Source organism: Pseudonaja textilis, chromosome 2 (genome assembly GCF_049901715.1).
Source record: "Pseudonaja textilis isolate UNSWEBS1 chromosome 2, rPseTex1.2, whole genome shotgun sequence".
NCBI classification, from domain to species: domain Eukaryota; kingdom Metazoa; phylum Chordata; class Lepidosauria; order Squamata; family Elapidae; genus Pseudonaja; species Pseudonaja textilis.
The window spans coordinates 144,502,855-144,529,220 of record NC_141991.1 but is presented as its reverse complement, the minus strand read 5'-3'; the positions used below and the strand labels follow the sequence as shown (position 1 = coordinate 144,529,220).

The following is a 26,366-nucleotide window of genomic DNA, read 5'->3' as shown; positions in this document are numbered from 1 at the left end:
GGGGAAATGGGTGGGTGGGGGGAAACCAATATGTTTTTATTATCCTGTGAAGATTCCTTAGGCTTATATGCATGAAGATCTCTAATGAATTCTACTGCAGGTAGCCATCGACTTACCACAGTTCATTCAGTGGCTGTTCAAAGTTAAGATGGCACTGACTTACGACCACTTTCACTCTTACGACCATTGCAGCACCCTATGGTCATGTGATTTGCATTCGGAGGTTTGACGACTGGTTCGTATTTATGACAGTTGTAGTGTCCCGGGGTCATGTCCTTTTGGGACCTTCTGCCAAGCAAAGTCAACGGGGTAGCCAGATTCACTTAACAACAGTATTACCAATTTAACAATTGAAGTGATTCCCTGAACAAATGTTGTAAGAAAAGTAGTAAAATGGGGCAAAACTCACTTAACAAATTTCTCACTTAGCAACATAAATTTGGGGCTCAATTTTTGTGGTCGTAACTTGAGGACCACCTGTATTACCAGGTAACCACACAATGTGACTATTTAGACTTAATAGGCTTTAAAAGAACTTATACTTTTCACTGGATAAGGCAGGAACACTATGACACTTAGGTTGATTAGTTCATTAGAAACTTTTCTAGGCAATCTGGCACAAAAGAAATGCAGAGAAGATGAATATAATAAGAAAATGCAGTGTAATTATTGTAAGAAATGGGTACGTGCTGCAGCCTGAGTATATCACATACTGGTATATGATGACTCCAATTCCCAGACTTCTCAGCAATAGGAAGAAGAGCTAGGGAGTTAGAAGGATGACCCAGGCTATAGAAACTCCAAGATACATCAACAACACATCCAGACTTGCGACTCCACAAAATTCACCCTTCTGCTGACTTACTATTCCCTACAGATCAGTAGAAAAGACTGGGATATTCTGTTTCTCACATAACAACTTGCTATATTTCTGTGCTAAGCACAAAAAAAGAAAATTCCATTATCCTTCACCTTGCTGTCCGCTTAACTTGCAGGAAATTCCTTTTTATATACAACTAGCAGATAATGCCAAAATATATAAGGTTATATACCTCCTCTTTGGGATATGTAAAAAAAGGATAAATCTTTGGTGTTTTGAAGTGAACATGCAGCAAGAGAAAGAAGGCCTTATTTTATATAGTTCCTGACTTTGCAATATTTCTTTATTTCAAGTTTCATCACACACGGTGCGCTTCTATTCTCCATCCCAATTCAACATAAACTTATAGGATGAGGAAACAGTTATTCTCAACCTCTCAACTATGCAACAGTAACATTCTTGTTCATATTCTTTCTATTCAGTAAACAAATCATACAGGTATCACTTCAATTGTTAAAAATCATTTATCATTTTTCCACCTTCATTGTCCTTCATCTACCAATTCACTTCTAAACTGAAGTTAAGAAATAAATGTATAAATATATTGAGATATGAAATTAGAGTGGGTAAGTACATGGATGGTAGCACAAAGGAAACCAGTTGAGATCAGGACTACAGCCAATCTGGTTACATACATCTGGTTTATATGCAAGTGACCTTCAATCATTCTTAAGAAATGAGTAATGCCCCTATCACAATCATGCTGAAAAAATTGCACACACAGAGAGTATAATTTGTCTAACCGCTTTACAAAATATGAAAATGAACATCTTCCTTTCCTTATATCCTTAACTGGGAAGGGGCAAGGCACAGTTTTCATCTATTCCAAATCAGTGGTGGTATTTTACCGGTTCGGCCCAGTTCTGGCATATCGGTAGCACCGAAGATCAGCAGAGACTGAAATGGTTTTCTCGGATGACCTGCTGTTGGGCCTTCCCACCTGCCTGGGCTCCAATACTGACCTTTATTCCCTGCTTTTGAAGCACAGTTGCTTTGCGCGCCACAGCAGATTACCGCGCGTCAGCTGCTGAAGCGACAGGGAGAATGCAGGACTGCAGGAGGTTGAGTCGAAAAGCCTGCGCAAAGTGCGTGTTTGACGCACGTGCGCAAAGCGCACCCCCAAGCCACACCCACCGAACCGGTGGTAAACTATTTTGAAAGGCACCATTGTTTCAAATGATATATCATAATCATGAGAAATCTTAGTAACATTATTGATATGAATGTTTCAATGCCATGTCACATGCCAAATGCAACTCTTGCTCAAGGCTTAATTTATCTGTAATTATGATGCACTATCACATAGCTTCACAGGTAGTCTGAGGCTTATGACCATTTGCTTAATGGCAGTTCAAATTAACAGCCTCTGAAAAAAAATCATTTATGATATAAATTCGAATTTACAACCCTCACCTTACCCCCACAGTCACATGATCGCAATTTGGGCACAATCAGCTCACATTTACAACTGGTTGTAATGAGCATGATTTGTAACATATTTTTTTTTGCCAGTTTTTAGCGAAGCACACTATTCTTTCAGCTAGATTCACATTTATAATCACAGTGAAATGACTTATGATTTTGGTAAATCAGATCTGATCATATGATCACAAGGATTTACAATCACAATGACTTACAATGGAAATTCCTGTCCCAACTGTGGTTTTATGTTGAGGATTACCTGTATCTAAATACTGTAGTTCAAACTCCTTTTCTGTGCAAATCTTAATGCACAGAAAACTATGCACATATGGAATCCAACTTCATTTAGTCGAGGAGTCCACTGAACTACTTGTAGTAGCACATTTTGCAATATGGATTTTGGGACCTAAGCAAAAATCAGAGACACCCACTTTGGTGCAGTGGTTAAACATCAGGGTAGATACCAGACCATTAGTTCTAGTCCTGCCATAGGCACAAAACCAGTTGGCCTGTCACTCTTTTTAGCCCTAGGAATGAGGCAATGGTAGACTATTTCTGAAATCTTTGCCAAGAAAACTGCAGAGGCTTTCCAGGTAGTCACCAGAATCAATACTGATTCCAAGACCCAGGTCGAAATAAAACAAAAAGTAAAAACTACATTCGCTTTACTCCATGTGGGCCCCCTCTAACTATATTCTTATGTAACTCGCACAATCCTTGACCAACTTATTGAGTGAAGTTACAATCCAAGAAATGTGGATGCTTAGGTAGATACAACAGTAGGACACTTCAGAGTAAATAACTGCCTCCTCAGATATAAGCATCTTGAGTCCCAATACCTAAAAAATACTCTGACAGTCACAGATTGAAGATGACAGTGATAACCCAGTTATAATCTATACATAAGTTTATTCTTTTTGTATCTTCCCCAAAACTACCTGCTATATCTAGAACATTTCAGAGAGATTATGATGAGCTGCCTTTCATGGTCTGAAATAACTTTGTGTATTGTGTAGGTCTTCTTTAATGATCTCTATAATAAGTGTTGCTTTATTACCATAATTTCTGGTCTTACCTTAAAATAGGGTAACATTGTAGCTGGCTTACAACTTGGATCTCTTATCCCAAGGGAAGTTGCCAGACTGATTTTTTTTCCAAAACTGCAGTCTATTTATTAAATAATATAATTGCCAAATGTCAATGTTCTACCTCAGTGGAACAGGTATGATGTTACAATTTTCTAAGCCTCTGAAACCACCTCATACTCACAAGCATGCTTTTTTATCAAAAGAGGAAGACCCAGTCAATGGAAGAAGCAAGACTAATATGAATTTTACCAAAATATATCCTCTCCCCTTTCTTTAGAAGAAAGGACAAACAGCCTGGTTTAACCCTAAAATACATTGCTCACATGCTCCTGACTGTATTACTCCTCCTAATTATTGCTGACAGTCCAATCATGCACATCTTAACAGAATATAGTACACCAATTAGGATCTGGCACTTTAGTACCACACACTTACAAACAGGGTATCAAGCTAGCCTGTCCCAGAACTTAATTGAATTGCACTGCTACTCAAAACCCTTTTAAGTGAATTAAGAACTTTTTGATTTGACGTTTGTGACGAAAGACAAATTAACTTGCCCCAAACTTTTAGATACATCAGTATAAACATTTAATGGGCTTTTTCAGTTCACAAAGCTTGGCGATTTTCCAAAACAACTTGCTTTGTCGTCTAATTGTTGCTTTTAATAGGTTTTCCCTCTAATGCTGGACTCAAATTCACAGTGCTACAGTTTAAAACAGCTGCTTTGCCTTCTTTTTCTATGGCAGAAGGAATCTGGCTTTTTAATATATTTAAATTGCTGCATCTGCCAGAACCTTAAGTTAAATTCCAAGTCAGGTGTTCTGTTTCAACTATTTGTCATCCAGATTTCGCATCAATTCTAAAAGAAGGCTAGGGTGGTAGTATAGAATATTCCAGCTACTCTTTTGCCACGTTAACATCACATATCTCTTTGGCTGAAATAACTTCAAATGGCTTAATTTTACTAAAAATATGCCTATAATCCAATACAATATGAAATGATTCTACAGCAGATTTAAAGGCAAGGAAAATACAGTATTTTTAAGCTAAAAACATGAATAATTTTGCTTTAGAGCCAGCCTGGTAGTGCCTAACTCAAATTAGCTTTCCACTGGTATGTTGGGATAAAGAGAACTCACTTGTATTTCACAATTTCGACAGTCTTCTAGTTTACCTCAAGCCAGGGATTTGAATCACAAATACCAGAACTTCTTCTGCATGTTCCATAAGACCTATCTTACAGCAACTGAGCTAAGAAGGCTCTTTGATAATAAAGCGTGGTAAAACATACTGACATACTCTCAAGAAATGACATACTATAAAGAAAGTTAAAACTTAAGCATGCTGAAATGTTATGTAAGAAACATCTTGAGTGGAGAGTGAATGGGGAGATGCTGCCTAGGAAATGATCAGGTAAGAGAGAGCATAACCCATAGCTGCATAACGAGTAGAGAAATGGGCTCAAAAAGGACCCTCCCTAACCTCGTCTCAGACTGCAAAGGAGACAGCAGGAGATTTGTACTTTCAGACTTGCAAGACTCTGTTAATGTACCTCACAATAAAGCAGAATTAGCTCAACCGATCATGCGTCTGGTTTATCTGGGATGTCTGGCATATGCTTAGCAATAGCACTATTGAGAACATCATGGGGGCAATTAATGGATCAAAAAGAAATCTGTTTATTCTTAAAATGGAAGGGGCTCAAAGCTTACTAACCACACACTACATTTTAAATTCAATTAAATATTTCCACTTTAAAAAGTTCACATTGCCCAGTCCTGAAGAACAGCTTATTTAAAAACAAATGTTCTGGGTTTCATAATTAGACATAAGTGAAAACCTAACCAACGTTATATAGCCATACATACTGTACAGGCATATAAATGCTGGAATCTAATTTCTGAATAGCATACTTGTTGGACCTGTAACTGCAACGGTTAGTATTTCTTCCATCAAACTTTTCCTCAGTCTCTCCAATTCACAATAGGCAAATTCTTTCTTGTATAGATATCCTCCACATTGTTAGGCAGTTGCCAAATACATAACTGTCATCACAGATTAATCAGTAATAATCAAGCATGGAGACCTATATTTGCATCTCTTCCAAAACTGCAGAAAAAAAAAATCACAATTTTCACTGACTTCTACAGCTATACTTTCTCAACCTAAAACAAACCTGCCTTTTTTTTTCCTGATTACAATGGAACCCTTGTTCCCTTTTTGCCTACCACTAAAGTTAACATTTCATGCCCACCCTTTTTTTTACCCTCACCAGGTATAATCCATCTCTCGTACACATCACCAAATATGATATCCTAGTTGTGATTACATAAGAAATAAAAGTTAACCATCAATCAACTAGCTTAACCAATTTGGGGCGGGGGGAGTGAAACAACCAAAATAAGTGAATTTAATCTATTGCATGAAGCTTTGGGCAAAAAATGTTTTTTAAATGATATTAAAACAGGAACAAGAGACACAATATCATTATTGCTGCTATCAAAAACCAAACTGGAATCTGGGGAAGAAAGTTTTCTTTGATTCAAGGTTGTTTTATTCCCAAACAGGACATAGAACTCCAGTGGACAGCTTCCCCCCTTCTTCACATGTTTGAACCCAAACATCAGTATCCCCATTCTCCTTTGCCTCACATTAGCATAGCTTCATATTCCATGATTGCCAAAGTCATGGTCACTATCAGCTAAGCAGATTTAGCAGAAGAGGTTCACTTTCTCATCCACATCCTCAATTACTGTTCTTCCTTTCAGGATTATCGCATACTAACACCTTACTACAATACCCCACCTCCCCCAATCCCCTTTTGAACCAACTCCCTTCCTAAATAAAAATGGCAAAGGCCTATATCCAGATAGGGAAAGGATTATTTCTTTCTGATGCAATCCTGACAATTTAGCAAATTATTTCAGACACATGAATTTGCACACCTCATTGCCACGGACAAGCAAACTAAAAATTAAAGATGGTGCAACTTTTTTTCAAGAGAAAAGAGGCATAGCATCCAGGTCATACAGGTTAAGCAGCAGTTGCAGATGGTCAGGAAACCTGTGCATCAAGGGTTAAACTCATCGGGAATACCACAGGGGCAGCAATTTGGTAGGCCAGCCACGTACTTTTTAGCCACATCTCGGTTGACCATGTCTAACCATTGGGGGGAGGGGGAGCGCTAAGTAAACCATAATTGTCTTATAAACCAGAGTTGAGCCGATGCCCTCCCTCGGCTATCACACCAAAGGTGGCTTCCAGCCCGATGCCCTCCCTTCTTCCCTGCCCGTCCAGAGGCCTCCCTTCTCGATTTTCGGATCCTTTCGCTAGAGGGGTACCTGCTCTACGGTGGCCGGGTCCATGCTCTCGATGCGGGCCGCCGCCGTCTCGTACTCATCTTCGCTGTTGTAACCGGCGCCGACGTCATCTTGCTCGGGACTGTTGCCTCCCCCTCCCCCAGGCCCCGCCGCCCCGCCGAGCCCAAGCCCGCCGCCGGGCCCCCCCTGCCGCCGCCGCTTGCTGTGGCCGGGCCCGGAGCAGCAGCCGCCGCCTACTCCGCCCCGCGCTTCGGCCGCTCCGGGGTCGAGTAGGCCGAGGCCGGGCCCGTCGCCCCCGGCTCCAACACCGGGATTGGGCGGCGGAGGGGACCCAGCGGGGGGCAGTCCCCAGCGCGGCGGTGGGGGAGGAGGCGAAGCCCGGGGACGGGCTCCGCCGCGCCCGGAATGCGGATCCCCGGGTCCGACGCCTCCTCCGACGCCGACGCCGCGCGGGTGGGAATCGGCGCCGGAGCAGCCCCGGGAATCAGGGCCGCCTACGCCGCCGGGCCCCCCTGGGCCGCCGGGGCCTCCCCCTCTCGAGCCGGGCTGGTCCCTATCTCCGTCTCCGGCAGCCGGGCAGGCCTTCTTCTTGGGCAGGATCGTCATGGCCAAAGCGCGGACGGGAGGGAAGGGGACAGGAAGGGGCAGGGAGGAGGAGGAGGAGGAGGAGCACCGAGGGACGAGACCCCTGGGCAGGAGCCTCGCGGAAGGACCCGCGTGTCGAGGCAGCAGCAGCAGCGGCGGCGGCGGCGGCGGCGGCCGGACGAAGACCGCCGCGCACCGGGGGCCGACCGCCGCCGGGTGCCCGGATGAGGAGGGCTAAGCCACGGGCAGGTTACCCGGATGAGGAGGGCTCGGGGAGGGGTTGAGGCTTGGAGGGGGACGGACGGAGGGAGGCAAGGGCGACGTCGGGGCCGAGGAGTCGAAAGGGACGGCAGAAGGGAGAGGGAAGGTGGAGGGAAGTGCCCGGATGACAGGCTCAAGCACAACGTATGGCCGTCCCACGGCGCCTTGGCTCGGCTCAGCAGGGAGGCGGAAGGAAGCGAAGCATTCAAATCCCCAGGAGGCGCCCGAGAGGGAAGCGGCCGTCCCGAGCAGGCCAGTTTCGCTGAAAGGACCTTTTCCCGCTGGCACCTAAAGCTTCCGGGCCTCTCGCGGTCTCCTGACAGCGGCGTCTTCTATGGCCCATCTATGGGCCCGGCCTAGTGTCAACATCAACACAGCCGGCCTCTGACCCCGGCGAACTCCACTTCCGTTTCCACGCCCCTTAGCAACAGCTGAGGCGGTCTCTGGGCAGACCTTAGCAACCATCCCTTTCTTAATGGTTGAGCGGCACGTGATTTAAACACTCATGGACCGGTAGTGGCGGAAGTCCTTCCTTGAGTAGTCAGCGTTACTGTCAGTTAGCTTGTTACCCTGCCTTTTTAGTCGTCCTCCCTGCTTCACCGTTGACCGAGTGAAGGAGGCGGAAGCTTTTAAGCGTTCTTAGCGGCAGGCTTCCTTCCGATAGGGCTAAGGAATATAATTACCGTTCCTTAATTCGTCAACAAATGCAAATCTCATTTGTAATTGGCGGAAACGGGCAGAGTCTTTCTGATTGGCTGGGGGACTCTCCCGGGTGTAAAAATTGATAGGTTGAGGCAAAAGTTCTTGCGGCTTTTTTGGTGTCCCGAAATTCTTCGATCTGATTGGCTACTGCGCGCTTTCCGACAGTCCCGATTCCTAAACCGTCCAAGTCGAGAAAGTGTGTTCCGGTGCTTTATATTCGTTTTCTTGAACTCGATGTGATCCCAACAGTTGAAACTACAATTCCCAGAATACTTATTCAAAGGACGTGCTTTCTGAGTATGCCGAGAATCGCAGTCCCACTTTGTGACTGCGCCGGCCGTGTCTCCGAAGCATGTGAACAAAAAAACCGTCGAGAGCGAACTAAACAGGTTGCTTTTCTTGTATAAGAGAGAGAGAAAATTAAATTAGTCGTCATTTTATAGATGAACTTAGAAATAAGCTCCTCAACGGTTTTAGAGTTTATTAAATGCAATACATAAAATATATTCCTAAGAGGTCTGTAAGGGGCGTGCATAAGTGCACCATCGTGCCTACCGTCCCTGTCCTATTGTCCCCATTTATTTGTACCTATTTCCTGTATTCTTACTCATGTTTATACTTATGCCTATTATTTTGTAAGCGATTGACAAATCAAATAAATAAATATAATGGCAATAAATAGGGCCAGAAACATGGTTTTAATACAAGCTTTCCTAAATTGAGGTGCACTTTCCTATGGGAGGTGCAGAGACAGTCCAGGGATGGTATGAAGAATCTTTTAGTTAATAAAAACACCTGGCTTAAAGTTTTGTAGGATCGTTTTCATTATTCATTTGTTTTCGTTTAGGTGTTTTGGATTTTTTAGGGGGTGTGGTTGTCTGCATTAAGGTAACTCTAAAGGGAAGTGTGATGGCAATTTTTTAAAAAGAAGTAGCCGTTTTAAAAGGGAATTGTTAATACATATGGACAAGATTTCTATTGGACATTGCACACGACACTGAATTTATAAGCATGGTTTCTGTTAGTAGTAGCAGCAGCTAAGAAACCATGAATACTGAGCTGCAAGTATCTGGATGACTTAAACTAGATGGCATTGAGAAGCAAGAGGTTTCTGTATTTTGTATCTCTGTGCTGTTATCTAGCAGTGTAGATTCTCAATTTACAACCATTTCATTTAACAATGGTTTGGAATCACAATGGTACTGAAAGAAGGGACCTGTGATATCTCCTCAGAGTTATGACTGTTGCACCGTCCCGCAATCTTGTGATCACAATTTGGGCACCTGGCATTTACCACAGTTACAGCATCCTGCAGTCATGTGATGGCGTTTGTGACCTTTCCTCCCAGGTCCCAACAAGCAAAGTCAATGGGGTAAACTGGATTCCCTTAACGACTGCATGATTTACTTCACAACCACAGTGATTCACTTAAGAACTGCAATAGAAATGGGGTCCAGTCACATGATAACTTGCTAAATAATTGAATCACTTGGTGATCGCACATTCTGGAAAAGTAGAACCAGAGACAACGTTTGAACCTCACTGTTACATCCAGATTATGCCATTTAAATTGCTTGTGGAAGCAGAGGGCAGAATATGTTAAAATAGCCCTGTTCAACGCTGTGTGATATTTGCACAGTGTTCCCCACCCTTTTCCTAATTACTGATTTTCAGTATTGGTGTCTCCAAAATACATTGGAGTACATCAAAATTCCTTAGTAGCAATACAGAGCTCTAGTTTAAGAAGGCCAATTCGAAATATTTATTTCAGGTTTTTATATACTTAAATGTTAATCACAGTAAAAGATTTCTTGATTCAAATTACCCTGTGAATAAATAAGCTCTCCTTATTTTAAGGATGAGGTTTTTAAAAAATCAAGTGTAGTGATATGTAGTCAAATTCCATATCCATTCATATGGATTCACAAATCTTACGCATGTCAAGGTATCAGTGTAATTTCAAAATTTCAAAAAAAAAGTTTATATCAGCCCCATTTAGACTTGCCTTTCCATGCCAACAATGTATGCTTTAAAAACATTTTTTATTGAAAAAGATAATCTGATTGAAGCTTTTCTTTTTTCTAGATTTTAATTACAAAATGTTTTATAGAATAATAATTTGAATAACTTTCCAAATGATATTTATAATAATGGAAGTGGCTAGTATACAACCTCATCCTCAAATTCTCTGAAACCCGACATGGAATAAAAAGAGCACAAAGCTGCTTTGAAGCTCTCATCCAATGTTGTTTATTGGCACAAAACTACAACAGTGTCCATCTCTCTTCAACATCTTTTCTCCCAGTATAATTCAGTAATGATGCCTCCCAACCCTCCATTAACCCCATCCCATATGCTTGACATATTTCTCCCTCAAAATACACACAACCTCCCTCCAGTCCAGATCAGTTTTGTTTCTCCTATTTGTACCCAAATAAGAACCTGAGTTGATGTGAAACTACAGTTATACACATCACAAGCCCACACAGCATGAGAACAAAGGGAATTCTTTTCTAGTCCAATTTTTTTCTCTCATTCCTACAGGGCTAAGCAAGAACTTTATCATATTGAGGGCTGTCCAGAATATTCATATATTCAGCAAAATGGACAAGTAACATTGTCCCAGACACTCAGAAAATGAAAGGATTTGTTTGCATATCAGAAACAAAAGTCAAACATCTTGCATATGGTGAATAAACAAGTTAGAAAAAGTCCCTTCTAGTTTTTTGGGTGACATGTTTTTTTACTCCTAGAGAGGATCATTCAGGCATGTACCTTTACCATAACATTCTTGAAGCAGTACACTATCTAATCCAGAAAAAGCTTTGCAAGTGGATTCTGGTGCATTGTTGTTAGATGTGTAAGAATGCTCATATTTATGGCCTTCATTTGAGACAGATCACACGGTAATCTGGAGATCGGAGAAGGGAACTATGTGGAAGAAAATGCAAATTTCCCTTTGCATATATTCTAAAACTTGGGAATATTGCTATCAGTTTCATGAGGATAGAGAACTCTTGTTCAATTTAACTCTGAAGCAGTTAGACACTGGGTAAAATATTCTACATTTAGGGTGGTTATAAGTGAGATTTTCATTGTGCAGTTGGGCTGCTTTATTCCCAGAATGCCTGATAGCACCATTAAGTGGGGGGAGTGGGGGGGTGAGGGTGGAACAAAGTGATTTCAGGAAAACAAACAAATTATATTCTGTTCCTGACCTGTCTGTGTGGTCTTTTTCAAGCATTTGTACTTAAAACTATAGTTGCATTTCCGGTTTTCTTGAGAGATTAAAAAAGAATAAAAGACATATTCTTTTCTTTTGATATCATCCAGTTCCCAGTTTGTTAAAAGTAGATTTTGTGATCAGCATTACAGTGCTCAGAAAAAAAATGACAGCATTTCTTTAACTATCCAACACATAGAGATATTGCTTTACTTGTGGGTGGGAAACTCTGGTGCATAAATGAACAGCAACCCTGAGAAACAAATGGAGAGGGAGAAAGGCCAGAGTATGCGTTATGTGGGTCTGTCTGAGGACACTAACTTTCAGCACCCCATGGGTCCCATTTGTCAACTACCTGCCACAGTAAAAGTTGAATTTAGGAATTTGGCCTGAATGTATTTCATTCCATTCATATTCACTAATATACTGCTTTTTTGCAGGCCTCAGTAGAACAATTTTTTGTAATTTGATACCACCGATTCCCGTAATTCTTTAGCATGGCCAAATTTCATGCTGGCTGAGGAATTGTGGGAAACAGCCCAGTATATTTGGAGGACAGCAATTTGTGGAAGGCTGTATGACATTCCCTAAGTTGTGTCTTAATTGACTGGTGATTTTCAGCTGTCTCATAGTAGGTTATTGTTATTCCAGATACGTATCCAGGAGAGATAATCCAACATAATTAGCAAAACAAAAACAGAAAACAAAAAACAGTCAAGATGGACACAGTCAGAACAAAGAAGCCATTCCTGTTTGAGAGAAAATCCTTTTCAAGACATGAGAGCTGGCCAACTTGATGCATGCTATGGGCCTTGTGGCTGGTTTGATACCTAGAACGGTATCCATTATCCCACCAAAGTGCTTTTGTTTTTTCTTTGCCTTCTACCATCTTTAATTCCTTCCCCAGTGCTTGGTTAATATCAAGATCCAGTCTTTCTCTCCCTGCTAATTTAATCCAAAAAATATCTGTAGGAGAAGGATGGCCACAAGGACCAGTGTATCCTGCTCTGCAGAGTTGGTTCAGTTCTTCACAGCATATCTTCCATCAGGGTGGTGAGATGAGATGGGAACCCAGCTATACATGCATGTGACAGTTTGCAGCTGTGAACTTGGGATCTCCCTCTTGGAGGTATAATACACATGCACAGTCTTTATGCTACACAATGTGGGGAAGTGCAGGCTTCTCTTTGTGTGTGTGTGTGTCTGTATGGTTGGGATCATAATACATGAGATTCCCATGAGGTGTAGCATTTTGGTGCAATAGGCTTTTTTTTCTTTTTCTTTTAAAGTGCAGTTTCCAAGAGACCGAACAGGTTTTGGGAGAGAGGAGAGAATAAGAGAAAAGAGAAAAAGTGGCAGCTGGGGTTTTGGGGAAGCTTTCAGGTTCCATCCACCCCAGTGATGTCATGGCTTAGCCAGGAGATAGAAAAATTGTTGGAAGTTTTGTTGATTCTGTGTCTTTTTTCCCCCTTTTCATTTCCCTCCTTAAATCTTGCAAGCATCCATGGGTCGTTACTCTAATCACTTCACAGCACTTTCTTGACTATGCTGGGGACAGAGTTAATTAAAGAGGTTTTCTCTCTCTTAAGAGACCTAGACCTTGAGGACTAGGTTTTCTGACCTTTTTGGCTGTACATTCAGCCAGCAACTCATCTGTCAGCCCTGGCCACACTCCTGTAGGTAACTTACAAGTTCCCCATTAGATTCTTCCTTTCTGAAGCCATGAGTGCCAAAGTCCTTGATTCCTTTCCTGCTCTAGAATCTAAAGCCTTCTTCAGTTCTACAGTTGAGAGAACAAAAAGCTCATTGTTCACAACTTCAGAGACAAGAGGTTTGGTATTGTGAAAACTATCTAAAGGGTAAAAAACCCATCCCCCATAGCTGGGATATGTTCCTGAGTACCCCAGAGATCCATCTACTGTGACCCAGTTTTCCCTGCATTGCTCTACTCTTCTGAAGTTGCATAGCATCTGGGATCCACTTCATCTCCTCTATGGCTTTGACTAGTGGGATATGGGAGTTGGGCAGGCATCTCTTATGTAAGAACTCCCTGTGTTGGTGGGTATCAATGTCACCCCTAAAAAGAAAGCTGGTTCCTTCTGATCTTCTCCAGGTTGCAGCAACAGGATGGGGTGGAACACTGATGTGGAAGAGCCCATCCCCACATCCTAAATAAGACTCTGTTGACCAACAGGGACTCCAGAAAGAGAAAGGACCACCAACCCGACCCCACCCCAGCCTCCTCTTACAAGGAGGAGATCTTGACAGTCTCGTGAAGAAGGTATGGAGGGGAAAGGCTGGAATTGCGTACGGGTCCACCCGGGCCTCTAGGTGACGGAGGGTGACTGTCATCTGGTGTGTTGGCAGGAGGAGTGGGGATGCAGATAATGGCTGCTGTGAAGTCAGTTGTGTCACAGTTCAGCTTCAAGTTGTCATGGGTTTTGGCATTCAGGTTGGAACGACTAGAGAAGCAGAAAACGAAGGAAGGAAGAGAGAAAGAAATTATGAATGAAGAGGTCATCCCAGCCTCAAAGTATGAGATTCTTTAATAACAGACCTTGGGTAGAGAATCAAAAACTTTCCAGATATTGCTGAACAATAACTCCCTGTTCCCATAGCAAATGCTGAAGAATGCAAATAAACAGCCATATCAGGAGGCTCAGCGATGGGCTGAACCACAAAAATTCCTAACAAATATTAAAACTAAATAAAAGGAGCCTGTTGTAAAAATGCAGTCACTTCAGACAATATATTTCTGAGGTGGCTGAATGAACTTCAGCCTTCCTTACAGAGGTTACAGATTACAAAGGTCTATGGCAGAGAACTGATTCTCCCAAAGAGCTGATTCCCAACATTTTAGTTATTTTGAAATATATCATGTCCATCTTCCATCATTTGTTCCCTGTCCAAACCTTAGAACAGTTTCCTCAGCTGTTTATAACCCATCAGCAAATAATTAACAGTTCCATTTAGTCAGGAGTGGGATTCAATTTTTTTAACAACCAGTTATGTGGGCGTTGCTTAGTTGGTGAGAGTGGCTTGGTGGTCATGTTATTGGCTGGGTGTGGCCAACTCAATATCACTCACATTGAGCCACCATCTCTTCACCTGGCCTCTCATGACTGTGGGGATGCTGCAACAGTTGTAAGTGTGAAAAACATTCATAAGTCACTTTTTTCAGTGCCATTGTAACTTTGAATGGTCACTCCACACAAGCAAAGTACTAGCAAAGGAGGGGAAAAAACTCCAGAGAAGTTCTAGAGACAGGAAGTCTAGTCCTGCCAAAAATGTAATAAGGGTTAATGGAGAGGCAGTATCTATAAGCAACACCAGAATGTTTCCTTCCTGCCTTCCTTACAGGATTAGGCCAGTAATTTCTTCTAACAAGCGGTTCTCCAAATGCTTAGAATGTTAACAACCGGTTCTAGCAAATAGGTGTGAACTGGTAGAATCCCACCCCCGCATTTTGTGAATATTTAGTTATAAGTATCCATTATATTTCAGATATATAGTCCAAAAGCTAGGCTGCTTTATCTTCAGTTTGCTTGTATTCCTTCAGTCTCCTCGGTGGTCGCTTTTTTAAAAACGCATTTTATTAAACTCCAAAAAGAAAAACCATAACAATAAAACAATAACAGGCAAAAATTAAAAATTAATATGTGGTATATTTCAAATGATACTAAACCACATAGCTTGATTTACAGGATGATCCCTGCAAAGACTTTAATCATATTGAGAAAGGAGGAATGTGGGAGGGAAGGGGGGGAATACTCATGCTGAGATAAATGAGTCTTAAAAGTATATATAGATTAGCAACCGGATTCACAATGGCTGCTAAGCCATAAACAAAAAAATAACTTAGTAGCTGAAATGGCAATATTTACAGCTACAACATTTGTTAACAACACTGTTGGACCAGTAGCATTTTCAGGTTTTGAGACCGTTGAGATTGTAGAACAACTTGTTAAATCCTATACAACTAAAAAACATGCAATTCATTCCTATAGTACTTATTGATAAATCAATTTTATATGAAGATGATAAGAAATGAAAGGAATAACAATTAGAGATTTATATTTTGCCTAGATGATGAAGAGTTTCTTAACATCTATAGCAAGAGTGCCAATGGATCTTAAACGAAGACTTACACAACAATTTTTTTTACTATGTTTTTACTATGTTTGTATAGAAAAGACTAAGATGTAATAAGGATAATGCTTTTTTAAAAAATGCATGGTTTGACAAAGTCCTTTATTTACTATGTTGGGAGAAAGTAGTGGATTATACAAATATGACTTTTGGACAAAAAGTTAAAATTTTCAGAGGATTTCTTGAATTACATATCTATAACATGGAATGTGACAAGTGGACAATGTAAATGGCTCTTCTTGAGGGTCAAACAATACTGATATCGCATTTTGGAAAGATAAATGGCCCTTTCACTGGATTGAAGACCTGATTATACTTGCCACCTTGGAGCAGATTGCCTATAGACATAGATTTTGTATGGATAAGTATAACGAGATATGGAACTCATTTTTATAAAATGCAATAGGTAAAAAATAATGGTTATATAAATGTATACATAGAAATAAAGTATACATACACTTGAATAATATTTACATTAGATAAGTTTCAGTGTTGTATATTGTAACTGATAATGTTATACTGTACTTTCTTTTTGGTGATATTTTAAAACTTTTTAAAGCACTTTTCATGTATTCTTTCCTTTGAGAAGGTATCAATCGTAATTATCTTTGTGCTTTATTCCTTTTCTTTTTTGTTACTTTTAAAAAGCAAATAAATAAATAAAACAAGTCACACTTGGCTTAGCCCCAGTGCATGCATTCAGCCTCTGTGAAGATAATTTCTTTTACTAAATGAAAGATTTTTCAATCATTTGAATGATTGAGAATTATAGCCCAGTTCCACTCCAAACAAGGAAGAGACCAAATATGTAACAGAATACAAGAGTGAAGTGAGGGAATTGGAACTGTACACATTCTTATCCAATGATTTCTGCATTTGGCTGGTAAATATGCAGCACCCAATCTTTCATCTGGCCTGTCCCACTTGTGCTGGCAGAGGAGGCAGGCTGTGGGTCCCATCAGCCCTATTATTTCAGCTGGCGGGGTCCAGGAGGAGGGCCTTCTCTGCTGTTGCTCCTGCCCTCTGGAATATCTCCCCCCACAATATGAGTTTGGCCCCAACCCTCCTATCCTTTTATAAGGGCCTAAAGACCTGTCTCTGCCAGTTGGCTTGGGGGTCCCAATGGGGGAGCAGAACAGTAGAAATGGTTGATCGAAAAACAACGGATCCTACCTCCTCCCAGTCTGTCCCCACCCACCCCATGTGTCCTTAAGATTTTAATCTTTGGCTTTAATTTATGTTTTAATGTAGATAGATTTTTTTTTTTTACTATAAGCTACTTACCATCTTGTGGTAACACGTGCAGCCAATAAACTTTATAAATAAATAAATAAATCTGAATCAAATGCTTATATCTTATGAACATCCTAATAGATTTTCTATATTTTGATGCAACTATTATAGTCAGTCAATCATTTGAAAGGAAGACTCTATTTGATCATCTTCATGAGACCAAAAGAAGCATAAGTGATTTAATATATGTGTGCCGACAGGGAGAGGGAGAAAGGAAGAAAAGAGAGAAGGAAGGAAGTCATTCCAGGGAAACTAAAGAGATGAATGGCTCTGAGGTAAATCTTTCACACTTATTGTGTGCCATTCAAGTTTCAGGCGTTTTAATGGAGTGAAAACTTGCCTCTGAAGGCTTCCTGTCGGCACTGCTTTTTTTTCACCCGTGGTGCTTACAAAGGAAAATTATTCTTAATCATGCGTGAGCATTTTAAAAACTCAGCCAAGGCTGAGGAGGAGGTGCATCTTTCAGCAGGTATAGAATGTGATTCTTTTCTCATTATGTAACCCAGTTTCAGAAATGTCCAGTAAGGGATTAAATACTTTTTTTCCCTTCATTTTGTAATTTTTTCTTTATACAATTTTGTATTTATCTTTTTCACTTTGTAAAAATGTACTTAATATATGTATATTTTAAAAATATAGAAATATACAGTAAGGGGGGAAAACGTTACGTCAAAGGATAAAAAGAAAGCTCACCATTGATGAGGTCCGGGCAACAAGCTAAACAATTAAATAGAGTTTACAAACAACACTGGCTGCATTCATACAACATACTAAAACTGCCATATAATAAACTAACCACATTGTAGCTTACTGTATGTGTGATCTAAATGGCTGGGTTCACGCAATTGGCTAAGTTGTAGGCCATGGTTTGCAAGACACAATTAGCTGAGTTCACATCAGGCAAAAGTGCTTTGGAGTGCAATCCTCATCTCTATCATGACCCATACTGTTGGCCAAGCGCTGTGGTTATAATATTTCAGACCCTGGCTTTGTATGTTTGTATGTTTGGGAAAGTTATGGAGCCATTTGTGTACTTGAAACCTTTCGAAGTCTTAAGCACTCGTTTCACTTCTTAAAGCCCCTGAACCCCATGGAGCATTTCCTTATCTACTTTTGGAATACAGCCTTGCTGAGGTAAGTTGGGTGTGGCTTTCAAACAAAGAAAGCCACATTACCTCTGAGTTAGCCTAATGTGTACATGCCAAGTTAGGGCGATGATTAGTAGGCCTCCTTTCTAACTCTAAGCTAATGACTTTGGTGACTCTTGATTCGGTACTATTCCTCTGGTGTTGCCATTCTTCTACCAGGAGGTGGCAGAAGATCCATGATTTCAAAAAATAAGCCAAGTGTTAGGCTGCAGGTCTCCAACATTTTTGAATTCAGTTCCTAAATACTAGCCTTAATTTCAGCAAGTCTCATGTTTCTTACTCATTCATGTGAGCTGTTTGCAGCCTGAGAAAATCCCGACATTTCAAGGTCGCTTGATGGGACCCTTTTGTGCGGCGCAGACTGCTTCCCAAAACAATATGATTGAATGGTATTGGTGGACAATGGACACAGGGTGGCCTGGGGAGGAAAAGGGGGAGTTTAACTATGCTACCTTTTGTGCCAGAACCTCAGAACTGCCTTTGCTTCTTTTGTACCTATACGGATCTCTTGGTAAAATAATGTCCCAGGAGTTTCCTCTGCTGCATATGACAGTGGGATGGTTGACTCTTGGCTCTTGGTTCAGTACTATTCCTCTGGTGTTGCTATCCTTCTACCAGGAGGTGGCAGAAGATCCATTATTTTTAAAAAAACCTGTAAGAAACATGAGTCTTGCTGAAATTAAGGAATTGGAATTAACAATTTTGGAAACCTGCAGCCTAACATTTGGCTTATCATTCATATATTAAATTCAGCTCCCCCACTTTCTTGAGTTGCTGACTGGACCTCTTTCTGATCTGTCTTTTGGGTACCATTACTTCCATATTCCAGACCCCCAAAAGGTTTCCTTGGTCTCCTGTGTCTTCCGGTTTTTCCACTTGTTTGTCCGTTTTTCCTTCAGCCCTTAGACTACTGGTATCCCTGCACCCAGCCAGCTTCCATTTTACAGCTGGGTGTGCATTCTTCTGCCTTACTTTGCTCACCTCAGTGTATGAAAAGTTGGCTTCTTCCATTTCCTATGCAGTAGTTCAATTATATTATGGCGAACATTGTAAAAAACATTGTAAACATTGTGTGTTATAAACTATTGGAAAATGCTCCATAAAAATATTTACATATATTTACATATACATACACATACACACACACACACACACACACACACACATACACATAATGGCTAATTCATTCTCCTGAATGTCCAGTTGCATCAGAGCAGCTGATTCAATTACTGCAAGAGGGAGGTGGGGTGTGGGGAGAGATCACATTTATAGCAGTCAATCTGCAGATAACTTAACTCATCCTTTTGACTGACAAGCTCTTCATTCTGTTGGAAGATTCAACAGAAATAGCACAAATGGAGTCTAGAGCAGTAATCAAAAGCCATCTAGTTCTGACACAAAACACCCCTGACTGAATGCTTCTCCCCAGTGAATGCTTCTTCTGGTCCTTCCAGATGCTGATGCTATGCCTGCTTTCTTGCAGTAGATTCTTTTTTTCTTGCTGAACGGGTGCCAATAAGCAGTCAGCCATTCTCCCTATCATTTCCTTCAGATAATGGACATGGCTTTTATGCTTCTTCCCTAAAACTTCTTTTCTCTGTGCTTGCACAGCCTCTTTCAGCCTTTCCTCAAACTTCTTTCCATTCAAACCCATCTATCAGTTCAGTTTCCCCCCAGAATCATTCTTGGAAAGGGGATGTTTATTAAAAGTATGTCCACTGAATATTTGGTAACTTCTTTAGGCAAACATTTTTTTTTCTTTTGGTGATGTAATCAACTGTCATCCTACCCCCTCACATGTTAATGCAACTCAATCTTAAATCTGCACTAAGCCTTAGATTCTCAGCAGGAGTGAATCTTCCCAGGAAAATGAAAACAGTGATGTGGAGAGATGGAAAGCCTCCCTCCAACCCTTTTGTTCTCATCTTTCATCAGTTACAGGCAGATCACCACTCTAATGTAGCTTTCCAGAAAAACTGCTGTATCTGCTATATCTTTAAGCAAGAAAGGCTTCAACAGGTCATGTGTATAGAGCAAGAAGGAGCTAGCACAGTAAAGACAAGCTCCAGCTTGGTTTTAGAATGAGCTATGGTTTGCTTAACCATGCTTTTCCTGAATAAACCAACATTGGGGAGGTTCACGAAACAAACCATTATGATTTTGACACTGCAGTGGCTGGAGTCATACAATATGAAAGCCTTTAGGGTGAATGAATCACAGTAGTTGGGCTCATGTAGAACACTAAGCCAAGGCTTAATTAATTAATTAAGAAAATGTACATGGCTGCCCAACACACTCTCACTGACTCCAGGAAGCTTACAAAGATAAAAGCCCAGTACAAAAACAAATATTTCCCAGGCAACAAAAACAAGACCAGCCAGTTGATGGGCTTCATATCATCCCGGGCTTCCCAAACCTGTTGGCAGAACCATGCCTTCAGGGCCTCGTAAAATAGTGTGAGAGTGGAAGCCAATCTTATCACTGCAGGGAGGAAGCCACTACGGAGAAGGCCCTTTTTCTTGATTCCATTAAATGGGCCTCTTAGGAAAGGGGACCCATAACATTCCTTGCTTCCCCACTCTGGTGGGAAGTAGTATAGTGTGTTTTGTGGAATAAAGCCACGTGAGGCAAGCACTCATACCAACAAGCTACATGCAGCACCTCTTTATGGTCCTAAAATAATCTAATATTACAACAAAACGAGGCAGAAAAATCTGATTTGCAGCATTGCCCTCCCATTGCACTGAAATAATTCTCACTTTCTACCTTAAAGCCCTTAAGGTAGCCCTTGTTTGATCACCCATGCCCCTCACAGCCCTCAGAAATCCATTTAAATAAAATGAGTGGGGACCTAACTACAAACCATTTGCTCTATAGTTTTAGCAGGTTCCCTGTGGTCTCCCATCCATGTATGAACCAGGTCAGATCAACTTTGATTCTGGGGAAATAGCCAAGGTCAGCTACTTGCTGACACCTGTAGTTAATCACTATCCAATTAGTGATTAGAAAACAGCAGTTCTTTATAATGGAATAAGTGTCTGTCTCACTTAACACAATGGGGTGTACTTTTAAGCATTCATGCATGTTATTGCTGCCATAACATTGCTATAACCCTGCTACAATATTTCTAGAGTACAAGGCTCTGAATTGTAAAGAGTTCTAAAGAAAATTTTAAATTTTAATATGTTACAAACCACAAGGGGAGACTTAATCCTGAAAGGCAGCCTATGAATAATATAATAAATCAATCAATAGAACTGCATGGCATAGATCTCATATGTATTAAGCAACAGAGACCAGCTCATGTGTTAGTCTAGGAAGGCAAAGGTGTCCAGGTGTTTGGGATTTCATTCCCATCAGCCACCAGCAATAAGGGGAACCATGACCCAGTAGTTAAAGATGTTGACAGCCCGCATTTGAGATGGGGTGAGTGCCCATTACTTGCCCCAGCTCCTGCCCACCTATTAGTTAGAAAGCATGCTAATGCAAGTAGATTAATGGGTATCACTTCAGTGGGAAGTAACAGTGTTCCATGCACCTTTGCCATGCTGGCTACATGACCACAGAAATTGTCTTTGGACAATGCAGGCTCCCTTGGCTAAGAAATGAGGATGAGCACCGCCCCCTAGAGTCAGACCTCGGAGACTTTTATCTTTAGTCTCCAGTCCTGAGTCATTTACTTATTTGAACAACTGGTATAGCTCCTCATCTCACAAAGGTGACCCTGGGTGGCAAACAATGGCAACTGCCCCCCAAACCATAGCAAAATTTCTAAAATCATTCCAGGTAGTTTTTTTTACTTAAGATCACAACTGAGCCCCAAATTTCTGTTGCAAAATAAGATAGTTGTTGAGTTTTGTCCCATATTGCGACCTTTCTCACCACAGTTGTTAAGGGCATCACTGCAGCTGATAAGTTATTTAACACTGTTGTTAAGTGAATCTGGCTTCTCCATTGACTTTGCTTGTCAGAGGGTCCCGAAAGGTGACCTCCGTGATTTTGGGACACTGCAAGCATCATAAGCACATGCCAGTTGCCAGTCGTCCAAATTTTGATCATTGTAGTGATGCTGCAATGGTCATAAATGTGAAAAAAGGTCATACGTCACTTTTTTTTCCAGTGCCATTGTAACTTCCAATGGTCACTAAATGAATGGTGGTAAATGGAGGACTGCCTTGATACAATCTGCAACATCCATGGGCACTAACATATCACTTATATTCTTGATTCCCTTCCTCCATGTTACCCTAGCCTAACCTAACTCTAACCCTAAACTTCTCTATCCAATTTATCTAAGGCCATAACTGCCCAACTTCCTCCTGCAGAGCCCAAATAGTTTTTTTTTAAAGTAAACTGGTCATAAATGTCCTTTATGCTTCATCCTACGGTGGATCTGGTTGTACTTGATAGAATAGCTGAGCTGCAAGTACAATCTGACCCGCTGTATTATTAAACAAATCTGGTCATATTTATTAGCTGTAAAATCAGTTATGCAAGAGATAGAAGGAAAGCAGCAATAGCAATATATTACATTGCCATATATGCAATCAGGCAGTCAGCCAGATGTTTAGATTGGATTTGGCATTTTTGTCCTCCTATCGACTCCTTCCCAAGGACCTGGGGTGGGCAGGAGTTTTTGTTTGATGGTGTTAGAGATATTGTCGCAGGATGTAAGCTGTTGCAAGTAAATCAGCTTTTTTTGCAATTGGGGATTTTTATCAATGATGCTTAAGTGGTGCTCCAAATGTTTTGCAATTGCACCCATGGCATCTGTTCCTATTGATACCATTTTTGCTTTCTTTTGGCACAGGTCTTTGTATTTTGTGATTTTCTCTGATTCTTTCCCTTCTATTCTGCTGTGTCCAGGTGTTGCAATGTTCACTATCCAGACTTTTTTTTTTTACTTTCTTATCTACAGTGAAGACAACCAATGTATTTACTGTGCCAAAAACTTTGTTGACCTGGAGGTTAAATCATCAGGTTACTCTATTTTAAATGTGTACAATTTTGAAAAATTTAATTGTACTCTGTTCTAGGGGTATTCTTTATACATCACCATGAGGTATTTTTACATACTCTACAGATGGTCTTTGGTCTTCAGGGAGGAAGGCACAGATGGGGAACCAGTGACACTCCAGATATTACCCAACTAAAACTCCCAGCAGCCCCAACCAAATGACAATCATGGTGGATAAAGGGAAATAATGAAAGGCTATGAGTTTTTTTAAATTTTATTTGTTTATATGTAATGTATTTTTTTACTATTAGTGAGACACAGTTTACATTATCAGCATATCAATCTAAAAAAAAAATCTGGGAGCAGTCAGCGCTAATACAGTCAGCGCTGGTTATCAGTGGCCCTTCAGGCAGGAAACACCTGGGGATTAAACCTGAGAATACTTGCTTAAAATGCTTTGCTACTGAGCTGAGTCTTCACTCTGTACTGAATAGCTTTGGTAACACATTTGAGTGGGTCTCCCCCATCCTCACTCTCTCCTACAGATAATAGAAGTAGTCAAAGGTGTTTTTTTTTGTTTTTTGTTTTTTTTTAGCATGAAAAATGCAAGTGGAAGCAATCCCTTCTTTCCATTGGCTGGGTGTTAAAAGCTGTAGGCATGCTTCCTACCTCTGGGGGGCAGAACTTTTCTGGCTGTTCAGCATATCCAGCTCCTGAGCACTGGCACGGCTCACAGACATGGTGGAGTTGGTGAGACGGGTGGTGCGGCGCCTGTTGCGGCGGGGGCAGCAGGAGGTGCTTAGAACCCCTTTGCTTCCTTGCTGAGAGGAGAGAGAAGTGCTGCGGCTGGTGCGGTAACCCAGGGGTTCAGTCAGACAAAAGTCACTGTAGGAGTGTTCATCAGTAAACTCATGACTCTGCACGTGGATGAGGGAAAAACATGTCAGAGAAGGGGAAGAGAGAGAAGGAGAAAAATAACAATAGAGGTTGAGTGGACAAACCTATGTGAGTGGACAAACCTATTCTTACTCCCAAATGCCCCTTCTTCCGCAAGTGTATTCACATCAGATTGTTAAATTAATACTTCATCAGAGTTTCCCCCTAAACACTTTCTTCACATCATGTGTAATTTAATACAATTCTATTATGGCCCCTTCACTTGCCTCTTTCGCCACCCCTCCCTCTAAGCTAAAAAGGCTCAATTATTGTTAACTTTTCCTCATAAGGAACTTGCTCCAACAATTTTTAATCATTTGGATTACTTTGTTTTTGCATTCTCAGCTCAGTACTCTTCCGAGAAATACCGACCGCAACTAAAAAAAGTCTATGAATAGGATATTAAGAATGGAGACACCATTAATTTGTATTAAGGCATTATGATTCTAGCACTTTTATTATCAATTCCATTCACGATGACTAAAAATATAGTTTCTGCCTTTTTTCCTGCACTGAACTGACATTTTTATTGAAATAGTAATAAAACTCTAAAATCCCCTTCTTGGGTCAGTTACTGCAAATTCAGCCATCAACAGCTTTTTATGAAAAAAGGGTGGCGGGAGGGCACCCAATACCCATCGCTTGTCTTTTTTCACAGCGAGTCTGTTATCTTATTACCATTTCCCCAGGCCTGAAGAGAAATTTGTCCTTCGTTGCTGCCCCTTCTTGTTTTAACTATCTTAGTAAATTAATGTTGTTGCAAAACATAATCATTGCTCATTTCTAATTCATTAGTTGTCAATTAGAGCAGAATAATATAGAACATACATTTGTAAACCTGTAGAATCAGTTCAGACTCTCATATCAAATCTAGGCAGCCATATTCCAATCAAGATGAACAATGTTAAGACAGTGATGAAGTTCAGCTGAGATAAACTGAATCAAGGCAAAAGTCTTTCTGCACCAAGAACAAATGAAAACAGGACCTTGGACAGCTCCATATGAACTCTAGTTGACCGTAGCTTACAGTTTAAACTTTACACCATATGAACATTATAATGCAGTCTCCAGAGTTATTCTCAATTAAACTGTGTCTATGCCACTACTACCACGCTAAGCTTCTGGGGACTACAATTCAGTCTTTCAAGACCTACATAGCATCCTAAGATTTCTGTCCTGTATTATAGTTTAATCACTAAACTATAATTTAATAATAAACACCAAAGGGCTGTAACTAATTTAGTTTTGCATCTGCTGGCAATCTGCACTTCAATTATCCTTGTTACAATAAAAGTAGCTAGCATTTTACCAGAAGCAATGAAGCCATTATTGGGGGAGGGATCTGCCCTACAAAGTTACTGTAATGAGTCTCTCCCCTTTAATGTTGCTGCTTTTATTTTAGGTGCAGTTCTTCATATACATCTTTGTATCTGGGGCAGGGGGAAAACTGCTTAAGAATAAAATCAGCACAGTTCCAACCTCTCCCATAGTAAGAAACCTTCAAGTATTTTTGCAACAAAAGCCTCATTATTCCATCCGAGCATCAAAATCGTAGCTCACTATTTTGTAGAGTGTAAAGTGGAAAACTTGACTCACAAAGTATTGGACAGAAAGCAGATTTCATTTGTAAATACAAATGCAGGCTTCACCCATCAGTCCCATTTCTGTTTCCCATATTCCTCCCATTTTTGATTCCTCCCCTGTTTTGATTCCCCTCCCCCCGCTTCCTATTACTCACTGTAGTTTTCTCCAAGCAGTGCAAGAGATGGTGGTGCTGTTGTTCAAAAGCTGATCGGTTGCGCGCTGCCAAGGCATGTGCATCAGGATCTCTGTCCTGACGGAGAAAGAAGATAAAGGCAGATGGGATATCTGATGCACATACCAGCATATAATCATTCCATTTCAACAATTGGTAGTGCCAGCTTGAATATCCACATATCTAAATTATCAGAGCCATCATTGGAAGTGGAAATGTAAAATGGAAGTGGAAATGTAAAAATGGGAAACTTAAGTGCATAAGCTTTAAAACCTATTCAATTTTTAAACATTATTTAGATTACTGCATTTCAGATTGCAAGAAGGGTGGCTGAGTATCTGAGGGCCTTCCATTGAAAAGAAGGTTTCTGCATTTAGAAAACAATACTTCAGGGTTAGGGTGTGGTTACATTTGTCCTCTCTAATGGACTACCTTTCTGTCTATAGGGAATTGATACTTTTCAAAGTAGGAAGCCTTCCAACAAAGAATACTCCAGTTGCATTATAAAGTCGGGAGCTTATTTAAAATTGGAACTGAGATTAGAACATTTGAGAAGCACTGGATTAGACTTTATTTAAGTTATTTTTTAAAAAAAAATATTTACATACTGTCATATAATATATCGCAAATAAGATAGATTTTAAGA

The 26,366-nt window shown here is 40.8% G+C and overlaps 2 protein-coding genes across 4 annotated transcripts in view; both read right to left on the bottom strand.

The window, feature by feature from the left end:
* Window positions 1–7,969, bottom strand: part of OTUD5 (OTU deubiquitinase 5) — a 61,663-nt gene extending 53,694 nt beyond the window's left edge. The window contains exon 1 of one of the 3 annotated variants that reach the window (XM_026711325.2): window positions 6,732–7,969. In XM_026711325.2, the coding sequence (XP_026567110.1) occupies window positions 6,732–7,316 (585 nt within the window). In that variant the 5' untranslated portion in view covers window positions 7,317–7,969. The remainder of the gene's footprint in view (window positions 1–6,731) is intronic. The other 2 variants (XM_026711324.2, XM_087925686.1) reach the window with 2 other exon arrangements.
* Window positions 7,970–13,726: 5,757 nt separating this feature from the next.
* Window positions 13,727–26,366, bottom strand: part of KCND1 (potassium voltage-gated channel subfamily D member 1) — a 55,370-nt gene continuing 42,730 nt past the window's right edge. Inside the window, exons 5-7 of the mRNA XM_026711488.2 lie at window positions 25,703–25,798; window positions 23,698–23,945; window positions 13,727–13,943 (exon numbers count right to left, since the gene is read on the bottom strand). Coding sequence (XP_026567273.1) covers window positions 13,727–13,943; window positions 23,698–23,945; window positions 25,703–25,798 — 561 coding nt within the window. The remainder of the gene's footprint in view (window positions 13,944–23,697; window positions 23,946–25,702; window positions 25,799–26,366) is intronic.